The sequence below is a fragment of the Hyperolius riggenbachi genome, chromosome 4 (genome assembly GCF_040937935.1).
Source record: "Hyperolius riggenbachi isolate aHypRig1 chromosome 4, aHypRig1.pri, whole genome shotgun sequence".
Lineage (NCBI taxonomy): Eukaryota > Metazoa > Chordata > Amphibia > Anura > Hyperoliidae > Hyperolius > Hyperolius riggenbachi.
In genome coordinates this window covers 1,888,017-1,910,322 of record NC_090649.1, presented here as the reverse complement: position 1 = coordinate 1,910,322, position 22,306 = coordinate 1,888,017, and the positions used below count along the sequence as shown (strand labels likewise).

Below are 22,306 nucleotides of genomic sequence, written 5' to 3'. Positions count from 1 at the left end.
CCCAAAGCTCTGTTCACCATATTCCCATCATATCACCTTACCCAAAGCTCTGTTCACCATGTTCCTCATCATATCGGCCTACCCAAAGCTCTGTCCACCATGTTCCCATCATATCACATTACCCAAAGCTCTGTCCACCATGTTCCCATCATATCACCTTACCCAAAGCTCTGTCCTCCATGTTCCCATCATATCACCTTACCCAAAGCTCTGTCCACCATGTTCCCATCATATCACCTTACCCAAAGCTCTGTCCACCATGTTCCCATCATATCACCTTACCCAAAGCTCTGTCCACCATGTTCCCCATCATATCAGCTTACCCAAAGCTCTGTCCACCATGTTCCCATCATATCAGCTTACCCAAAGCTCTGTCCACCATGTCACCTTACCCAAAGCTCTGTCCACCATGTTCCCATCATATCACCTTACCCAAAGCTCCGTCCTCCATGTTCCCATCATATCAGCTTACCCAAAGCTCCGTCCACCATGTTCCCATCATATCACCTTACCCAAAGCTCTCTCCACCATGTTCCCATCATATCACCTTGCCCAAAGATCCGTCCTCCATGTTCCCATCATATCACCTTACCCAAAGCTCTGTCCTCCATGTTCCCATCATATCAGCTTACCCAAAGCTCCGTCCACCATGTTCCCATCATATCACCTTACCCAAAGCTCTGTCCTCCATGTTTCCATCATATCCGCTTACCCAAAGCTCTGTCCTCCATGTTCCCATCATATCACCTTACCCAAAGCTCCGTCCTCCATGTTCCCATCATATCAGCTTACCCAAAGCTCTGTCCACCATGTTCCCATCATATCAGCTTACCCAAAGCTCTGTCCACCATGTCACCTTACCCAAAGCTCCGTCCTCCATGTTCCCATCATATCAGCTTACCCAAAGCTCTGTCCACCATGTTCCCATCATATCAGCTTACCCAAAGCTCTGTCCACCATGTCACCTTACCCAAAGCTCTGTCCACCATGTTCCCATCATATCCGCTTACCCAAAGCTCTGTCCACCATGTTTCCATCATATCCGCTTACCCAAAGCTCTGTCCTCCATGTTCCCATCATATCACCTTACCCAAAGCTCCGTCCTCCATGTTCCCATCATATCAGCTTACCCAAAGCTCCGTCCACCATGTTCCCATCATATCACCTTACCCAAAGCTCTCTCCACCATGTTCCCATCATATCACCTTGCCCAAAGATCCGTCCTCCATGTTCCCATCATATCACCTTACCCAAAGCTCTGTCCTCCATGTTCCCATCATATCAGCTTACCCAAAGCTCCGTCCACCATGTTCCCATCATATCACCTTACCCAAAGCTCTGTCCTCCATGTTCCCATCATATCACCTTACCCAAAGCTCCGTCCACCATGTTCCCATCATATCAGCTTACCCAAAGCTCCGTCCACCATGTTCCCATCATATCACCTTACCCAAAACTCCGTCTACCATGTTCCCCATCATATCACCTTACCCAAAGCTCTGTCTACCATGTTCCCCTCATATCACCTTACCCAAAGCTCTGTCCACCATGTTCCCCTCATATCACCTTACCCAAAGCTCTGTCCACCATGTTCCCCTCATATCACCTTACCCAAAGCTCTGTCCTCCATGTTCCCATCATATCACCTTACCCAAAGCTCCGTCCACCTTGTTCCCATTATATCACCTTACCCAAAGCTCTGTCCACCATGTTCTCATCATATCCGCTTACCCAAAGCTCTGTCCTCCATGTTCCCATCATATCTGCTTACCCAAAGCTCTGTCCACCATATTCCCATCATATCACCTTACCCAAAGCTCTGTCCACCATATTCCCATCATATCACCTTACCCAAAGCTCTCTCCACCATGTTCCCATCATATCACCTTACCCAAAGCTCTGTCCACCATATTCCCATCATATCACCTTACCCAAAGCTCTGTTCACCATATTCCCATCATATCACCTTACCCAAAGCTCTGTTCACCATGTTCCTCATCATATCGGCCTACCCAAAGCTCTGTCCACCATGTTCCCATCATATCACATTACCCAAAGCTCTGTCCACCATGTTCCCATCATATCACCTTACCCAAAGCTCTGTCCTCCATGTTCCCATCATATCACCTTACCCAAAGCTCTGTCCTCCATGTTTACCATCATATCACCTTATCCAAAGCTCTGTCCACCATGTTCCCATCATATCACCTTACCCAAAGCTCTGTCCACCATGTTCCCCATCAGATCAGCTTACCCAAAGCTCTGTCCACCATGTTCCCATCATATCAGCTTACCCAAAGCTCTGTCCACCATGTCACCTTACCCAAAGCTCTGTCCACCATGTTCCCATCATATCCGCTTACCCAAAGCTCTGTCCACCATGTTCCCATCATATCCGCTTACCCAAAGCTCTGTCCTCCATGTTCCCATCATATCACCTTACCCAAAGCTCTGTCCTCCATGTTCCCATCATATCACCTTACCCAAAGCTCCGTCCACCATGTTCCCATCATATCACCTTACCCAAAGCTCTCTCCACCATGTTCCCATCATATCACCTTGCCCAAAGATCCGTCCACCATGTTCCCATCATATCAGCTTACCCAAAGCTCCGTCCACCATGTTCCCATCATATCACCTTACCCAAAACTCCGTCTACCATGTTCCCCATCATATCACCTTACCCAAAGCTCCGTCCACCATGTTCCCCATCATATCACCTTACCCAAAGCTCTGTCTACCATGTTCCCCTCATATCACCTTTCCCAAAGCTCTGTCCACCATGTTCCCCTCATATCACCTTTCCCAAAGCTCTGTCCACCATGTTCCCCTCATATCACCTTTCCCAAAGCTCTGTCCACCATGTTCCCCTCATATCACCTTTCCCAAAGCTCTGTCCACCATGTTCCCCTCATATCACCTTACCCAAAGCTCTGTCCACCATGTTCCCCTCATATCACCTTACCCAAAGCTCTGTCCTCCATGTTCCCATCATATCACCTTACCCAAAGCTCCGTCCACCTTGTTCCCATCATATCACCTTACCCAAAGCTCTGTCCTCCATGTTCCCATCATATCACCTTACCCAAAGCTCTGTCCTCCATGTTCCCCTCATATCACCTTACCCAAAGCTCTGTCCTCCATGTTCCCATCATATCACCTTACCCAAAGCTCTGTCCTCCATGTTCCCATCATATCAGCTTACCCAAAGCTCTGTCCACCATATTCCCATCATATCACCTTACCCAAAGCTCTGTCCACCATGTTCCCCATCATATCACCTTACCCAAAGCTCTGTCCACCATGTTCCCATCATATCAGCTTACCCAAATCTCTGGCCACCATGTTCCCATCATATCAGCTTACCCATAGCTCTGTCCACCATCTTCCCATCATATCACCTTACCCAAAGCTCTGTCCACCATGTTCCCATCATATCGGCCTACCCAAAGCTCTGTCCACCATGTTCCCATCATATCAGCTTACCCAAAGCTCTGTCCACCATGTTCCCATCATATCAGCTTACCCAAAGCTCTGTCCACCATGTTCCCATCATATCAGCTTACCCAAAGCTCCGTCCACCATCTTCCCATCATATCACCTTACCCAAAGCTCCGTGCACCATGTTCCCATCATATCAGCTTACCTAAAGCTCCGTCCACCATGTTCCCATCATATCAGCTTACCCAAAGCTCTGTCCACCATGTTCCCCATCATATCACCTTACCCAAAGCTCTGTCCACCATGTTCCCCATCATATCACCTTACCCAAAGCTCTGTCCACCATGTTCCCCATCATATCACCTTACCCAAAGCTCTGTCCACCATGTTCCCCATCATATCACCTTACCCAAAGCTCTGTCCACCATGTTCCCATCATATCACCTTACCCAAAGCTCTGTCCACCATGTTCCCATCATATCACCTTACCCAAAGCTCTGTCCACCATGTTCCCCATCATATCAGCTTACCCAAAGCTCTGTCCACCATGTTCCCCATCATATCAGCTTACCCAAAGCTCTGTCCTCCATGTTCCCCATCATATCACCTTACCCAAAGCTCTGTCCACCATGTTCCCCTCATATCACCTTACCCAAAGCTCTGTCCACCATGTTCCCATCATATCACCTTACCCAAAGCTCTGTCCACCATGTTCCCCATCATATCAGCTTACCCAAAGCTCTGTCCACCATGTTCCCCTCATATCACCTTACCCAAAGCTCTGTCCACCATGTTCCTCATCATATCGGCTTACCCAAAGCTCTGTCCACCATGTTCCCATCATATCAGCTTACCCAAAGCTCCGTCCACCATGTTCCCATCATATCACCTTACCCAAAGCTCTATCCGCCATGTTCCCTATCATATCACCTTACCCAAAGCTCTGTCCTCCATGTTCCCATCATATCAGCTTACCCAAAGCTCTGTCCACCATATTCCCATCATATCACCTTACCCAAAGCTCTGTCCATCATGTTCCCCTCATATCACCTTACCCAAAGCTCTGTCCACCATGTTCCCCATCATATCACCTTACCCAAAGCTCTGTCCACCATGTTCCCCATCATATCACTTTACCCAAAGCTCTGTCCACCATGTTCCCATCATATCACCTTACCCAAAGCTCTGTCCACCATGTTCCCCATCATATCACCTTACCCAAAGCTCTGTCCACCATGTTCCCCATCATATCACCTTACCCAAAGCTCTGTCCACCATGTTCCCCTCATATCACCTTACCCAAAGCTCTGTCCACCATGTTCCCATCATATCACCTTACCCAAAGCTCTGTCCACCATGTTCCCATCATATCACCTTACCCAAAGCTCTGTCCATCATGTTCCCCTCATATCACCTTACCCAAAGCTCTGTCCACCATGTTCCCCATCATATCACCTTACCCAAAGCTCTGTCCACCATGTTCCCCTCATATCACCTTACCCAAAGCTCTGTCCACCATGTTCCCATCATATCACCTTACCCAAAGCTCTGTCCACCATGTTCCCCATCATATCACCTTACCCAAAGCTCTGTCCACCATGTTCCCATCATATCACCTTACCCAAAGCTCTGTCCACCATGTTCCCATCATATCACCTTACCCACAGCTCTTTCCACCATGTTCCCCATCATATCACCTTACCCAAAGCTCTGTCCACCATGTTCCCCGTAAGACTCCACCTTCCCATTGCGGCCTTTCTCATCATGTTCTCTTTAACTTGGCAGTGGATCTGGTCACCGGCTCTCCTATCGGCACAGTCACCCATGACACCAAGATAGACTGGCTGGAGCTGAATGAGACTGGCCAGAAGTTGCTCTTCCGAGACAAGAAGCTCCGGGTGAGGGAACTGAGCCTGTCCTCTGGTGATTCTCTACCTTATTGTGATGTGCTTGTTATCCTGTGTGTCCTCATATCTTATATTTCTTCTCCTATGATCCTGTGTATCAAATATAGTTCGCTCTGATATGAACTCTACTCCTCATGTGTGTCCTCTCACTTACTATCCTGATCTGTCTTGTGCAAATCAGCAATGTTCTGCTCTCCTTTCCTTCTTATATAGATTCTTCTGATGTGTACTGTGCTCCTCCCCATTCCCGATCTTCATCAGACTGTCCTTCTCATATGGACTCTGCTGATGTGTACTGCGATTCTGACTCTCTAGTGGTCTTCACCACTCTTGTTCTTCTCACCAGACTGTCCAGATGTCTACTTTTGTCTTCAGCATTCTAGCTCTTCTCTTGTGACCCTCCAGATGTGTACTTTGGTCTTTACCATACTTGTTCTTCTCTTCGGACTCTCTAAATGTGTATTGTGGTCTTCACCATACTTGTTCTTCTCTTTGGACTCTTTAGATGTGTACGTTTTTGGTCTTCACCATTCTAGTTCTTCTCTTCTGACTGTCTAGATGTGTACGTTGGTCTTCACCATTCTAGTTCTTCTCTTCTGACTCTCTAGATGTGTACATTGGTCTTCCCCATTCTTTTTCTTCTCTTCTGACTCTAGATATTTAATTTGGTCTTCACCATTCTTATTAGTCATGGCTGACTCTCTAGATGTGTACGTTGGTCTTCACCATTCTTGTTGTTCTCTTCTGACTCTCTAGATGTGTACTTTGGTCTTCACCATTCTAGTTCTTCTCATCTAACTCTCTAGATGTGTATTGTGGTCTTCACCATTCTAGTTCTTCTCTTATGACTCTCTAGATGTGTACTTTGGTCTTCACCATTCTTGTTCTTCTCTTCTGACTCTCTAGATGTGTACTTTGGTCTTCACCATTCTTGTTCTTCTCTTCTGACTCTCTAGATGTGTAGCATTCTTGTTCTTCTCATCTAACTTTCTAGATGTGTACTGTGATCTTCACCATTCTTTGTCTTCTCTTCTGACTCTCTAGATATTTAATTTGGTCTTCACCATTCTTGTTCGTCATGGCTGACTCTCTAGATGTGTACGTTGGTCTTCACCATTCTAGTTCTTCTCTTCGGACTCTCTAGATGTTTATTGTGGTCTTCCACATTCTAGTTCTTCTCTTCTGATTCTCTAGATGTGTACTTTGGTCTTTACCATACTTGTTCTTCTCTACTGACTCTTTAGTTGTGTACTTTGGTCTTCACCACGCTTGTTCTTCTCTTCTGACTGTCTAGATGTGAACGTTGGTCTTCACCATTCTAGTTCTTCTCCTCTAACTCTCTAGATGTGTATTGTGGTGTTCACCATTCTAGTTCTTCTCTACTGACTCTTTAGTTGTGTACTTTGGTCTTCACCACGCTTGTTCTTCTCTTCTGACTGTCTAGATGTGAACGTTGGTCTTCACCATTCTAGTTCTTCTCCTCTAACTCTCTAGATGTGTATTGTGGTGTTCACCATTCTAGTTCTTCTCTACTGACTCTTTAGTTGTGTACGTTGGTCTTCACCTTTCTAGTTCTTCTCTACTGACTCTTTAGTTGTGTACTTTGGTCTTCACCACACTTGTTCTTCTCTTCTGACTCTCTAGATGTGAACGTTGGTCTTCACCATTCTAGTTCTTCTTTTCTGACTCTCTAGATGTGTACTTTGGTCTTCACCATTCTTGTTCTTCTCCTCTAACTCTCTAGATGTGTATTGTGGTCTTCACCATTCTAGTTCTTCTCTTCTGACTGTCTAGATGTGTACGTTGGTCTTCACCATTCTAGTTCTTCTCTTCTGACTGTCTAGATGTGTACTTTCGTCTTCCCCATTCTTTTTCTTCTCTTCTGACTCTCTAGATATTTAATTTGGTCTTCACCATTCTTATTAGTCATGGCTGACTCTCTAGATGTGTACGTTGGTCTTCACCATTCTTGTTGTTCTCTTATGACTCTCTAGATGTATACTTTGGTCTTCACCATTCTAGTTCTTCTCATCTAACTCTCTAGATGTGTATTGTGGTCTTCACCATTCTAGTTCTTCTCTTATGACTCTCTAGATGTGTACGTTGGTCTTCACCATTCTTGTTCTTCTCTTCTGACTCTCTAGATGTGTACTTTGGTCTTCACCATTCTAGTTCTTCTCCTCTAACTCTCTAGATGTGTATTGTGGTCTTCACCATTCTAGTTCTTCTCTTATGACTCTCTAGATGTGTACGTTGGTCTTCACCATTCTTGTTCTTCTCTTCTGACTCTCTAGATGTGTACTTTGGTCTTCACCATTCTTGTTCTTCTCTTCTGACTCTCTAGATGTGTAGCATTCTTGTTCTTCTCATCTAACTTTCTAGATGTGTACTGTGATCTTCACCATTCTTTGTCTTCTCTTCTGACTCTCTAGATATTTAATTTGGTCTTCACCATTCTTGTTCGTCATGGCTGACTCTCTAGATGTGTACGTTGGTCTTCACCATTCTAGTTCTTCTCTTCGGACTCTCTAGATGTTTATTGTGGTCTTCCACATTCTAGTTCTTCTCTTTTGACTCTCTAGATGTGCACGTTGGTTTTCACCATTCTAGTTCTTCTCTTCTGATTCTCTAGATGTGTACTTTGGTCTTTACCATACTTGTTCTTCTCTTCTGACTGTCTTGATGTGAACGTTGGTCTTCACCATTCTAGTTCTTCTCCTCTAACTCTCTAGATGTGTATTGTGGTCTTCACCATTCTAGTTCTTCTCTACTGACTCTTTAGTTGTGTACTTTGGTCTTTACCACGCTTGTTCTTCTCTTCTGACTGTCTAGATGTGAACGTTAGTCTTCACCATTCTAGTTCTTCTCCTCTAACTCTCTAGATGTGTATTGTGGTCTTCACCATTCTAGTTCTTCTCTACTGACTCTTTAGTTGTGTACTTTGGTCTTCACCACGCTTGTTCTTCTCTTCTGACTGTCTAGATGTGAACGTTGGTCTTCACCATTCTAGTTCTTCCTTTCTGACTCTCTAGATGTGTACTTTGGTCTTCACCATTCTTGTTCTTCTCCTCTAACTCTCTAGATGTGTATTGTGGTCTTCACCATTCTAGTTATTCTCTTCTGACTGTCTAGATTTGTACATTGGTCTTCACCATTCTTGTTCTTCTCTTCTGACTGTCTAGATGTGTACTTTCGTCTTCACCATTCTTGTTGTTCTCTTCTGACTGTCTAGATGTGTACATTGGTCTTCACCATTCTTGTTCTTCTCTTCTGACTGTCTAGATGTGTACTTTCGTCTTCACCATTCTAGTTCTTCTCTTCGGACTCTCTAGATGTTTATTGTGGTCTTCCACATTCTAGTTCTTCTCTTTTTACTCTCTAGATGTGTACGTTGGTTTTCACCATTCTAGTTCTTCTCTTCTGATTCTCTAGATGTGTACTTTGGTCTTTACCATACTTGTTCTTCTCTACTGACTCTTTAGTTGTGTACTTTGGTCTTCACCACGCTTGTTCTTCTCTTCTGACTGTCTAGATGTGAACGTTGGTCTTCACCATTCTAGTTCTTCTCCTCTAACTCTCTAGATGTGTATTGTGGTCTTCACCATTCTAGTTCTTCTCTACTGACTCTTTAGTTGTGTACTTTGGTCTTCACCACGCTTGTTCTTCTCTTCTGACTGTCTAGATGTGAACGTTAGTCTTCACCATTCTAGTTCTTCTCCTCTAACTCTCTAGATGTGTATTGTGGTCTTCACCATTCTAGTTCTTCTCTACTGACTCTTTAGTTGTGTACTTTGGTCTTCACCACGCTTGTTCTTCTCTTCTGACTGTCTAGATGTGAACGTTGGTCTTCACCATTCTAGTTCTTCCTTTCTGACTCTCTAGATGTTTACTTTGGTCTTCACCATTCTTGTTCTTCTCCTCTAACACTCTAGATGTGTATTGTGGTCTTCACCATTCTAGTTATTCTCTTCTGACTGTCTAGATGTGTACATTGATCTTCACCATTCTTGTTCTTCTCTTCTGACTGTCTAGATGTGTACTTTCGTCTTCACCATTCTTGTTCTTCTCTTCTGACTGTCTAGATGTGTACTTTCGTCTTCACCATTCTTGTTGTTCTCTTCTGACTCTCTAGATGTGCACATTGGTCTTCACCATTCTTGTTCTTCTCTTCTGACTGTCTAGATGTGAACGTTGGTCTTCACCATTCTAGTTCTTCTCCTCTAACTCTCTAGATGTGTATTGTGGTCTTCACCATTCTAGTTCTTCTCTTATGACTCTCTAGATGTGTACGTTGGTCTTCACCATTCTTGTTCTTCTCTTCTGACTCTCTAGATGTGTACTTTGGTCTTCACCATTCTTGTTCTTCTCTTCTGACTCTCTAGATGTGTAGCATTCTTGTTCTTCTCATCTAACTTTCTAGATGTGTACTGTGATCTTCACCATTCTTTGTCTTCTCTTCTGACTCTCTAGATATTTAATTTGGTCTTCACCATTCTTGTTCGTCATGGCTGACTCTCTAGATGTGTACGTTGGTCTTCACCATTCTAGTTCTTCTCTTCGGACTCTCTAGATGTTTATTGTGGTCTTCCACATTCTAGTTCTTCTCTTTTGACTCTCTAGATGTGCACGTTGGTTTTCACCATTCTAGTTCTTCTCTTCTGATTCTCTAGATGTGTACTTTGGTCTTTACCATACTTGTTCTTCTCTTCTGACTGTCTTGATGTGAACGTTGGTCTTCACCATTCTAGTTCTTCTCCTCTAACTCTCTAGATGTGTATTGTGGTCTTCACCATTGTAGTTCTTCTCTACTGACTCTTTAGTTGTGTACTTTGGTCTTCACCACGCTTGTTCTTCTCTTCTGACTGTCTAGATGTGAACGTTGGTCTTCACCATTCTAGTTCTTCTCCTCTAACTCTCTAGATGTGTATTGTGGTCTTCACCATACTTGTTCTTCTCTACTGACTCTTTAGTTGTGTACTTTGGTCTTCACCACGCTTGTTCTTCTCTTCTGACTGTCTAGATGTGAACGTTGGTCTTCACCATTCTAGTTCTTCTCCTCTAACTCTCTAGATGTGTATTGTGGTCTTCACCATTCTAGTTCTTCTCTACTGACTCTTTAGTTGTGTACTTTGGTCTTCACCACGCTTGTTCTTCTCTTCTGACTGTCTAGATGTGAACGTTAGTCTTCACCATTCTAGTTCTTCTCCTCTAACTCTCTAGATGTGTATTGTGGTCTTCACCATTCTAGTTCTTCTCTACTGACTCTTTAGTTGTGTACTTTGGTCTTCACCACGCTTGTTCTTCTCTTCTGACTGTCTAGATGTGAACGTTGGTCTTCACCATTCTAGTTCTTCCTTTCTGACTCTCTAGATGTGTACTTTGGTCTTCACCATTCTTGTTCTTCTCCTCTAACACTCTAGATGTGTATTGTGGTCTTCACCATTCTAGTTATTCTCTTCTGACTGTCTAGATGTGTACATTGATCTTCACCATTCTTGTTCTTCTCTTCTGACTGTCTAGATGTGTACTTTCGTCTTCACCATTCTTGTTCTTCTCTTCTGACTGTCTAGATGTGTACTTTCGTCTTCACCATTCTTGTTGTTCTCTTCTGACTCTCTAGATGTGCACATTGGTCTTCACCATTCTTGTTCTTCTCTTCTGACTGTCTAGATGTGAACGTTGGTCTTCACCATTCTAGTTCTTCTCCTCTAACTCTCTAGATGTGTATTGTGGTCTTCACCATTCTAGTTCTTCTCTTATGACTCTCTAGATGTGTACGTTGGTCTTCACCATTCTTGTTCTTCTCTTCTGACTCTCTAGATGTGTACTTTGGTCTTCACCATTCTTGTTCTTCTCTTCTGACTCTCTAGATGTGTAGCATTCTTGTTCTTCTCATCTAACTTTCTAGATGTGTACTGTGATCTTCACCATTCTTTGTCTTCTCTTCTGACTCTCTAGATATTTAATTTGGTCTTCACCATTCTTGTTCGTCATGGCTGACTCTCTAGATGTGTACGTTGGTCTTCACCATTCTAGTTCTTCTCTTCGGACTCTCTAGATGTTTATTGTGGTCTTTCACATTCTAGTTCTTCTCTTTTGACTCTCTAGATGTGCACGTTGGTTTTCACCATTCTAGTTCTTCTCTTCTGATTCTCTAGATGTGTACTTTGGTCTTTACCATACTTGTTCTTCTCTTCTGACTGTCTTGATGTGAACGTTGGTCTTCACCATTCTAGTTCTTCTCCTCTAACTCTCTAGATGTGTATTGTGGTCTTCACCATTCTAGTTCTTCTCTACTGACTCTTTAGTTGTGTACTTTGGTCTTCACCACGCTTGTTCTTCTCTTCTGACTGTCTAGATGTGAACGTTGGTCTTCACCATTCTAATTCTTCTCCTCTAACTCTCTAGATGTGTATTGTGGTCTTCACCATTCTAGTTCTTCTCTACTGACTCTTTAGTTGTGTACTTTGGTCTTCACCACGCTTGTTCTTCTCTTCTGACTGTCTAGATGTGAACGTTGGTCTTCACCATTCTAGTTCTTCCTTTCTGACTCTCTAGATGTGTACTTTGGTCTTCACCATTCTTGTTCTTCTCCTCTAACTCTCTAGATGTGTATTGTGGTCTTCACCATTCTAGTTATTCTCTTCTGACTGTCTAGATGTGTACATTGGTCTTCACCATTCTTGTTCTTCTCTTCTGACTGTCTAGATGTGTACTTTCGTCTTCACCATTCTAGTTCTTCTCTTCGGACTCTCTAGATGTTTATTGTGGTCTTCCACATTCTAGTTCTTCTCTTTTTACTCTCTAGATGTGTACGTTGGTTTTCACCATTCTAGTTCTTCTCTTCTGATTCTCTAGATGTGTACTTTGGTCTTTACCATACTTGTTCTTCTCTACTGACTCTTTAGTTGTGTACTTTGGTCTTCACCACGCTTGTTCTTCTCTTCTGACTGTCTAGATGTGAACGTTGGTCTTCACCATTCTAGTTCTTCTCCTCTAACTCTCTAGATGTGTATTGTGGTCTTCACCATACTTGTTCTTCTCTACTGACTCTTTAGTTGTGTACTTTGGTCTTCACCACGCTTGTTCTTCTCTTCTGACTGTCTAGATGTGAACGTTGGTCTTCACCATTCTAGTTCTTCTCCTCTAACTCTCTAGATGTGTATTGTGGTCTTCACCATTCTAGTTCTTCTCTACTGACTCTTTAGTTGTGTACTTTCGTCTTCACCACGCTTGTTCTTCTCTTCTGACTGTCTAGATGTGAACGTTAGTCTTCACCATTCTAGTTCTTCTCCTCTAACTCTCTAGATGTGTATTGTGGTCTTCACCATTCTAGTTCTTCTCTACTGACTCTTTAGTTGTGTACTTTGGTCTTCACCACACTTGTTCTTCTCTTCTGACTGTCTAGATGTGAACGTTGGTCTTCACCATTCTAGTTCTTCCTTTCTGACTCTCTAGATGTGTACTTTGGTCTTCACCATTCTTGTTCTTCTCCTCTAACACTCTAGATGTGTATTGTGGTCTTCACCATTCTAGTTATTCTCTTCTGACTGTCTAGATGTGTACATTGGTCTTCACCATTCTTGTTCTTCTCTTCTGACTGTCTAGATGTGTACTTTCGTCTTCACCATTCTTGTTCTTCTCTTCTGACTGTCTAGATGTGTACTTTCGTCTTCACCATTCTTGTTGTTCTCTTCTGACTCTCTAGATGTGCACATTGGTCTTCACCATTCTTGTTCTTCTCTTCTGACTCTCTAGATGTGTACTTTGGTCTTCACCATTCTTGTTCTTCTCTTCTGACTCTGTAGATGTGTACTTTGGTCTTCATCATTCTTGTTCTTCTCTTCTGACTCTCTAGATGTGTACTTTGGTCTTCATCATTCTTGTTCTTCTCTTCTGACTCTCTAGATGTGTATGTTGGTTTCCACCATTCTAGTTCTTCTCTTATGACTCTCTAGATGTGTACGTTGGTTTCCACCATTCTAGTTCTTCTCTTATGACTCTCTAGATGTGTACTTTGGTCTTCATCATTCTAGTTCTTCTCTTCTGACTCTCTAGATGTGTACTTTGGTCTTCACCATTCTTGTTCTTCTCTTCTGACTCTCTAGATGTGTACATTGGTCTTCACCATTCATGTTCTTCTCTTCTGACTCTCTAGATGTGTACTTTGGTCTTCACCATTCTTGTTCTTCTCTTCTGACTCTCTAGATGTGTACATTGGTCTTCACCATTCTTGTTCTTCTCTTCTGACTCTCTAGATGTGTACTTTGGTCTTCACCATTCTTGTTCTTCTCTTCTGACTCTCTAGATGTGTACATTGGTCTTCACCATTCTTGTTCTTCTCTTCTGACTCTCTAGATGTGTACTTTGGTCTTCATCATTCTTGTTCTTCTCTTCTGACTCTCTAGATGTGTACTTTGGTCTTCATCATTCTAGTTGTTCTCTTCTGACTCTCTAGATGTGTACTTTCGTCTTCACCATTCTTGTTCTTCTCTTCTGACTCTCTAGATGTGTACTTTGGTCTTCACCATTCTTGATCTTCTCTTCTGACTCTCTAGATGTGTACTTTGGTCTTCACCATTCTTGTTCTTCTCTTCTGACTCTCTAGATGTGTACTTTGGTCTTCACCATTCTTGTTCTTCTCTTCTGACTCTCTAGATGTGTACATTGGTCTTCACCATTCTTGTTCTTCTCTTCTGACTCTCTAGATGTGTACTTTGGTCTTCATCATTCTTGTTCTTCTCTTCTGACTCTCTAGATGTGTACTTTGGTCTTCATCATTCTAGTTGTTCTCTTCTGACTCTCTAGATGTGTACTTTGGTCTTCACCATTCTTGTTCTTCTCTTATGACTCTCTAGATGTGTACTTTGGTCTTCATCATTCTAGTTCTTCTCTTCTGACTCTCTAGATGTGTACTTTGGTCTTCACCATTCTTGTTCTTCTCTTCTGACTCTCTAGATGTGTACATTGGTCTTCACCATTCTTGTTCTTCTCTTCTGACTCTCTAGATGTGTACTTTGGTCTTCACCATTCTTGTTCTTCTCTTCTGACTCTCTAGATGTGTACATTGGTCTTCACCATTCTTGTTCTTCTCTTCTGACTCTCTAGATGTGTACTTTGGTCTTCACCATTCTTGTTCTTCTCTTCTGACTCTCTAGATGTGTACATTGGTCTTCACCATTCTTGTTCTTCTCTTCTGACTCTCTAGATGTGTACTTTGGTCTTCATCATTCTTGTTCTTCTCTTCTGACTCTCTAGATGTGTACTTTGGTCTTCATCATTCTAGTTGTTCTCTTCTGACTCTCTAGATGTGTACTTTCGTCTTCACCATTCTTGTTCTTCTCTTCTGACTCTCTAGATGTGTACTTTGGTCTTCACCATTCTTGATCTTCTCTTCTGACTCTCTAGATGTGTACTTTGGTCTTCACCATTCTTGTTCTTCTCTTCTGACTCTCTAGATGTGTACTTTGGTCTTCACCATTCTTGTTCTTCTCTTCTGACTCTCTAGATGTGTACATTGGTCTTCACCATTCTTGTTCTTCTCTTCTGACTCTCTAGATGTGTACTTTAGTCTTCATCATTCTTGTTCTTCTCTTCTGACTCTCTAGATGTGTACTTTGGTCTTCATCATTCTAGTTGTTCTCTTCTGACTCTCTAGATGTGTACTTTGGTCTTCACCATTCTTGTTCTTCTCTTCTGACTCTCTAGATGTGTACTTTGGTCTTCACCATTCTTGATCTTCTCTTCTGACTCTCTAGATGTGTATTTTGGTCTTCACCATTCTTGTTCTTCTCTTCTGACTCTCTAGATGTGTACTTTGGTCTTCACCATTCTTGTTCTTCTCTTCTGACTCTCTAGATGTGTACTTTGGTCTTCACCATTCTTGTTCTTCTCTTCTGACTCTCTAGATGTGTACATTGGTCTTCACCATTCTTGTTCTTCTCTTCTGACTCTCTAGATGTGTACTTTGGTCTTCACCATTCTTGTTCTTCTCTTCTGACTCTCTAGATGTGTACTTTGGTCTTCACCATTCTTGTTCTTCTCTTCTGACTCTCTAGATGTGTACTTTGGTCTTCATCATTCTAGTTCTTCTCTTCTGACTCTCTAGATGTGTACGTTGGTTTCCACCATTCTAGTTCTTCTCTTATGACTCTCTAGATGTGTACGTTGGTTTCCACCATTCTAGTTCTTCTCTTATGACTCTCTAGATGTGTACGTTGGTTTCCACCATTCTAGTTCTTCTCTTATGACTCTCTAGATGTGTACTTTGGTCTTCATCATTCTAGTTCTTCTCTTATGACTCTCTAGATGTGTACGTTGGTTTCCACCATTCTAGTTCTTCTCTTATGACTCTCTAGATGTGTACTTTGGTCTTCATCATTCTAGTTCTTCTCTTATGACTCTCTAGATGTGTACGTTGGTTTCCACCATTCTAGTTCTTCTCTTATGACTCTCTAGATGTGTACGTTGGTTTCCACCATTCTAGTTCTTCTCTTATGACTCTCTAGATGTGTACTTTGGTCTTCATCATTCTAGTTCTTCTCTTATGACTCTCTAGATGTGTACGTTGGTTTCCACCATTCTAGTTCTTCTCTTATGACTCTCTAGATGTGTACGTTGGTTTCCACCATTCTAGTTCTTCTCTTATGACTCTCTAGATGTGTATTGTGGTCTTCACCATTCTAGTTCTTCTCTTATGACTTACTAGATGTGTACGTTGGTTTCCACCATTCTAGTTCTTCTCTTATGACTCTCTAGATGTGTACTTTGGTCTTGTGTTCTACCTGCTGGAACACTTCTTGCTTCCAGACTGTTCCTCCTCCCCCTTCCATGGAGCAGAATGGGCTATTTGGCTTTCACCGAGCTTCTAATCTTTATGACTATTATTTCTTTATCTTTAGTGTGAAATGATCACCAATGCTTGCTCTAAGTTACAATACTTCAAGGACCACTGTTGCAAAAAATTGTAAACTTTAAAATACATGTAAATATATATAAATAAGAAGTATGTTTCTTCCAAAGTAAAATGAGCCATCAATTACTTTTCTCCTATATTGCGGACAGTAGGTAGAAATCTGGCAGAACCGACAGGTTTTGAACTAGTCCATCTTTTCATGGGGTTTTCTCAGGAAGGCTTTTATTTTTTTTATAAAGGCATTCCCTGACTTAAGCCTATTTAAAAACGTGCTCTAGGTCTCTTCACACCTCCGTCGTCCATCTCACGCACACCTGTCCGCCCGCCCCCCTGGCCCCGTCCTCCTCCCGTCCCAACGGCTACCCATGCGCAGCAGCCAAAACCCATGGACACAGGGACAAGAGGATGATGCTGGGACAATTAAGGTCAGTGTGTTCACTACTCCACCATAAGAAAGAGACTGGGCAAAAACTGCCTGCATGGCAGATATCCAAGGCGCAAACCACTTTTACAACAATTACAGCACCCTGATACTGCGCTCATATGCTGAGTCAGGTGTTAAGTGGGTCACCTCTAACATTTTATAAAAGATAATGAATCAAACATTCATCAAACATTCATATTACAGGTGCTAAATTCTAAGTAAAACACATTGGCAGGTAGTAACCACATGTATAATGTCCTTGCTCATATAATGGTTATCATGTGTGAGCGCTCTTCCTAGATGCGTGCAGCCATAAAAAATAGAGTTCTTCAGTGAAATGGTTAAGCGCTCTTCTCTGCCTGTTCCTTCTTAAACACAGCGAATATGTCATATAATGAAAAAGCCCCCCCTTCGGGGAAAGACTCACCAGACTTCTAGGCCTCCAAGGCCAATGCTCGCATTCGGGGTATTGGCCACCCCGCAGCCTCTCTGGCAGTCCTCTCTCGGCTATTCCCAGTCTGTGTAAGCAAAAAACGAATTCCACATCGCATAAAAGCGTACCAGTTTATTTAAAAAATGGTTAAAAACAGATCAGTGGTGTATAACCACTCATTGGGTCAAAAAAACTTCATCAAGAAAATGAAACACAGCCAGCCCCTTGTTTGACAAGCTACCTGATTCCAGGTACAGGGGTATGCAGAGATGAGATGCACTAAGCTGGTGACAAGGCGCACGCCTCTGTCATCTAGCGTCCCTCTCCGCAATATCTTACTGGCTAGTGCTCTAAAAGATACCGAGCCTACTGGACCAGAACTCACTTTAAGGATGCGGACCGGAATGGTTACATCCCAGTGGGAAGCTGCCACCATCCCCAGTGGCTTAGGGCCGTACCTAGGAGTCAGTTCCTGCGGATTCGAAGGAACTGCTCCACGGTACAAGAATACCACCAACAATCCAGCAGGCTGGTTCAGCGATTTCTGGATAAGGGGTATAGGAAGGGTGAAATAGAGACAACCAGAAGAGAGGTGGCGGAAATAGAACGGGCAAGCACCTTTATTAAAAGATCGCAGAACAGAGATGGAATGGATTTTGGTTTCCTTACAGATTTCAATAAACAGTTTAGAAAAGTAGAGGGTGTGATCAACAAGAACTGGGGTATATTGAAGCAGGACCCCACTCTGAAAAAAGTGATCCCTGATAGACCAAAATTCTTATACCGTAAGGCCCCAAATTTGAAGAATCACTTGGCCCCGAGCTGTGTCAACACCCCGGGTAGGCCCCTTAACCCCTGGCAGGAGGATGGGTTCTATCCTTGCAGAAGCTGTAGAGCCTGTGAGGAAGGACTAACATCTAGATGTAAAGAGGTGCAATCCTCTAGTACTGGAAGGACCTACAAAATTAAAGGGTTCATCACGTGTCGAACAAAGTATGCTGTATACCTAATCACTTGTGGATGTGGTCAGCAATATGTAGGGCGCACCACCAGGGCCCTACATAAAAGATGGGGTGAACACATATGTAATTCTGCTAAGGGCTTTTTGAAACACAACTTGTCCAAACACGTGGGTGAAAAACACAACTGTGATATCAAAACCCTAAAAATATGTGGGATTGAAAAACTAGTCCCTAACTGGAGGGGGTGTAATCGAGAAAGGAGGATATCTCAGCTAGAAACTGAATGGATACATAAAATGAACACGTTGGTTCCTGTGGGTCATAATGTAGATATAGATTTAAATTGTTTTATAGCGAATGGGTAGCTTCAGTTAGCTGGGGAGGACTGCTATTAGGATGGGTGGTGGGGGGGAGGGTGGGGGGTATGGGGGGAAATGGGAATCACCTAAAGGAATGGAGAATGGGGTTATATAACACTTATGATAATAAGAGTGACATGTGAAAAGGGCATGGAGCCTATGAGTATGCTAGTGCACGCGAAACATGACATCATGCTAAGGGTATGCAGGGGTTGCTGTATAATATCATGTAAAGGGCATGCAGGGGTTGCTGTATAATATCATGTAAAGGGTATGCAGGGGTTGCTGTATAATATCATGTAAAGGGTATGCAGGGGTTGCTGTATAATATCATGTAAATGGTATGCAGGGGTTGCTGTATAATATCATGTAAAGGGTATGCAGGGGTTGCTGTATCATGTAAAGGGTATGCAGGGGTTGCTGTATCATGTAAAGGGTATGCAGGGGTTGCTGTATAATATCATGTAAATGGTATGCAGGGGTTGCTGTATAATATCATGTAAAGGGTATGCAGGGGTTGCTGTATCATGTAAAGGGTATGCAGGGGTTGCTGTATAATATCATGTAAAGGGTATGCAGGGGTTGCTGTATAATATCATGTAAAGGGTATGCAGGGGTTGCTGTATAATATCATGTAAAGGGTATGCAGGGGTTGCTGTATCATGTAAAGGGTATGCAGGGGTTGCTGTATCATGTAAAGGGTATGCAGGGGTTGCTGTATAATATCATGTAAAGGGTATGCAGGGGTTGCTGTATAATATCATGTAAAGGGTATGCAGGGGTTGCTGTATCATGTAAAGGGTATGCAGGGGTTGCTGTATCATGTAAAGGGTATGCAGGGGTTGCTGTATAATATCATGTAAAGGGTATGCAGGGGTTGCTGTATCATGTAAAGGGTATGCAGGGGTTGCTGTATAATATCATGTAAAGGGTATGCAGGGGTTGCTGTATAATATCATGTAAAGGGTATGCAGGGGTTGCTGTATCATGTAAAGGGTATGCAGGGGTTGCTGTATAATATCATGTAAAGGGCATGCAGGGGTTGCTGTATAATATCATGTAAAGGGTATGCAGGGGTTGCTGTATCATGTAAAGGGTATGCAGGGGTTGCTGTATCATGTAAAGGGTATGCAGGGGTTGCTGTATCATGTAAAGGGTATGCAGGGGTTGCTGTATCATGTAAAGGGTATGCAGGGGTTGCTGTATCATGTAAAGGGTATGCAGGGGTTGCTGTATCATGTAAAGGGTATGCAGGGGTTGCTGTATAATATCATGTAAAGGGTATGCAGGGGTTGCTGTATCATGTAAAGGGTATGCAGGGGTTGCTGTATCATGTAAAGGGTATGCAGGGGTTGCTGTATCATGTAAAGGGTATGCAGGGGTTGCTGTATAATATCATGAAAAGGGTATGCAGGGGTTGCTGTATCATGTAAAGGGTATGCAGGGGTTGCTGTATCATGTAAAGGGTATGCAGGGGTTGCTGTATAATATCATGTAAAGGGTATGCAGGGGTTGCTGTATCATGTAAAGGGTATGCAGGGGTTGCTGTATAATATCATGTAAAGGGTATGCAGGGGTTGCTGTATAATATCATGTAAAGGGTATGCAGGGGTTGCTGTATCATGTAAAGGGTATGCAGGGGTTGCTGTATAATATCATGTAAAGGGCATGCAGGGGTTGCTGTATAATATCATGTAAAGGGTATGCAGGGGTTGCTGTATCATGTAAAGGGTATGCAGGGGTTGCTGTATCATGTAAAGGGTATGCAGGGGTTGCTGTATCATGTAAAGGGTATGCAGGGGTTGCTGTATCATGTAAAGGGTATGCAGGGGTTGCTGTATAATATCATGTAAAGGGTATGCAGGGGTTGCTGTATAATATCATGTAAAGGGTATGCAGGGGTTGCTGTATCATGTAAAGGGTATGCAGGGGTTGCTGTATCATGTAAAGGGTATGCAGGGGTTGCTGTATAATATCATGTAAAGGGTATGCAGGGGTTGCTGTATCATGTAAAGGGTATGCAGGGGTTGCTGTATCATGTAAAGGGTATGCAGGGGTTGCTGTATAATATCATGTAAAGGGTATGCAGGGGTTGCTGTATCATGTAAAGGGTATGCAGGGGTTGCTGTATAATATCATGTAAAGGGTATGCAGGGGTTGCTGTATAATATCATGTAAAGGGTATGCAGGGGTTGCTGTATCATGTAAAGGGTATGCAGGGGTTGCTGTATAATATCATGTAAAGGGCATGCAGGGGTTGCTGTATAATATCATGTAAAGGGTATGCAGGGGTTGCTGTATCATGTAAAGGGTATGCAGGGGTTGCTGTATCATGTAAATGGTATGCAGGGGTTGCTGTATCATGTAAAGGGTATGCAGGGGTTGCTGTATCATGTAAAGGGTATGCAGGGGTTGCTGTATCATGTAAAGGGTATGCAGGGGTTGCTGTATCATGTAAAGGGTATGCAGGGGTTGCTGTATCATGTAAAGGGTATGCAGGGGTTGCTGTATCATGTAAAGGGTATGCAGGGGTTGCTGTATCATGTAAAGGGTATGCAGGGGTTGCTGTATCATGTAAAGGGTATGCAGGGGTTGCTGTATAATATCATGTAAAGGGTATGCAGGGGTTGCTGTATCATGTAAAGGGTATGCAGGGGTTGCTGTATCATGTAAAGGGTATGCAGGGGTTGCTGTATCATGTAAAGGGTATGCAGGGGTTGCTGTATAATATCATGTAAAGGGTATGCAGGGGTTGCTGTATCATGTAAAGGGTATGCAGGGGTTGCTGTATCATGTAAAGGGTATGCAGGGGTTGCTGTATAATATCATGTAAAGGGTATGCAGGGGTTGCTGTATAATATCATGTAAAGGGTATGCAGGGGTTGCTGTATAATATCATGTAAAGGGTATGCAGGGGTTGCTGTATCATGTAAAGGGTATGCAGGGGTTGCTGTATAATATCATGTAAAGGGCATGCAGGGGTTGCTGTATAATATCATGTAAAGGGTATGCAGGGGTTGCTGTATCATGTAAAGGGTATGCAGGGGTTGCTGTATCATGTAAAGGGTATGCAGGGGTTGCTGTATCATGTAAAGGGTATGCAGGGGTTGCTGTATCATGTAAAGGGTATGCAGGGGTTGCTGTATAATATCATGTAAAGGGTATGCAGGGGTTGCTGTATAATATCATGTAAAGGGTATGCAGGGGTTGCTGTATCATGTAAAGGGTATGCAGGGGTTGCTGTATCATGTAAAGGGTATGCAGGGGTTGCTGTATAATATCATGTAAAGGGTATGCAGGGGTTGCTGTATCATGTAAAGGGTATGCAGGGGTTGCTGTATCTTGTAAAGGGTATGCAGGGGTTGCTGTATAATATCATGTAAAGGGTATGCAGGGGTTGCTGTATCATGTAAAGGGTATGCAGGGGTTGCTGTATAATATCATGTAAAGGGTATGCAGGGGTTGCTGTATAATATCATGTAAAGGGTATGCAGGGGTTGCTGTATCATGTAAAGGGTATGCAGGGGTTGCTGTATAATATCATGTAAAGGGCATGCAGGGGTTGCTGTATAATATCATGTAAAGGGTATGCAGGGGTTGCTGTATCATGTAAAGTGTATGCAGGGGTTGCTGTATCATGTAAAGGGTATGCAGGGGTTGCTGTATCATGTAAAGGGTATGCAGGGGTTGCTGTATCATGTAAAGGGTATGCAGGGGTTGCTGTATCATGTAAAGGGTATGCAGGGGTTGCTGTATCATGTAAAGGGTATGCAGGGGTTGCTGTATCATGTAAAGGGTATGCAGGGGTTGCTGTATCATGTAAAGGGTATGCAGGGGTTGCTGTATCATGTAAAGGGTATGCAGG

General features: G+C 43.1%; 1 protein-coding gene across 1 annotated transcript in view; it reads left to right on the top strand.

The window, feature by feature from the left end:
- Positions 1–22,306, top strand: part of IFT172 (intraflagellar transport 172) — a 619,018-nt gene that overhangs the window by 179,165 nt on the left and 417,547 nt on the right. The window contains exon 15 of the mRNA XM_068279802.1: positions 5,227–5,339. Within this exon, the coding sequence (XP_068135903.1) occupies positions 5,227–5,339 (113 nt within the window). The remainder of the gene's footprint in view (positions 1–5,226; positions 5,340–22,306) is intronic.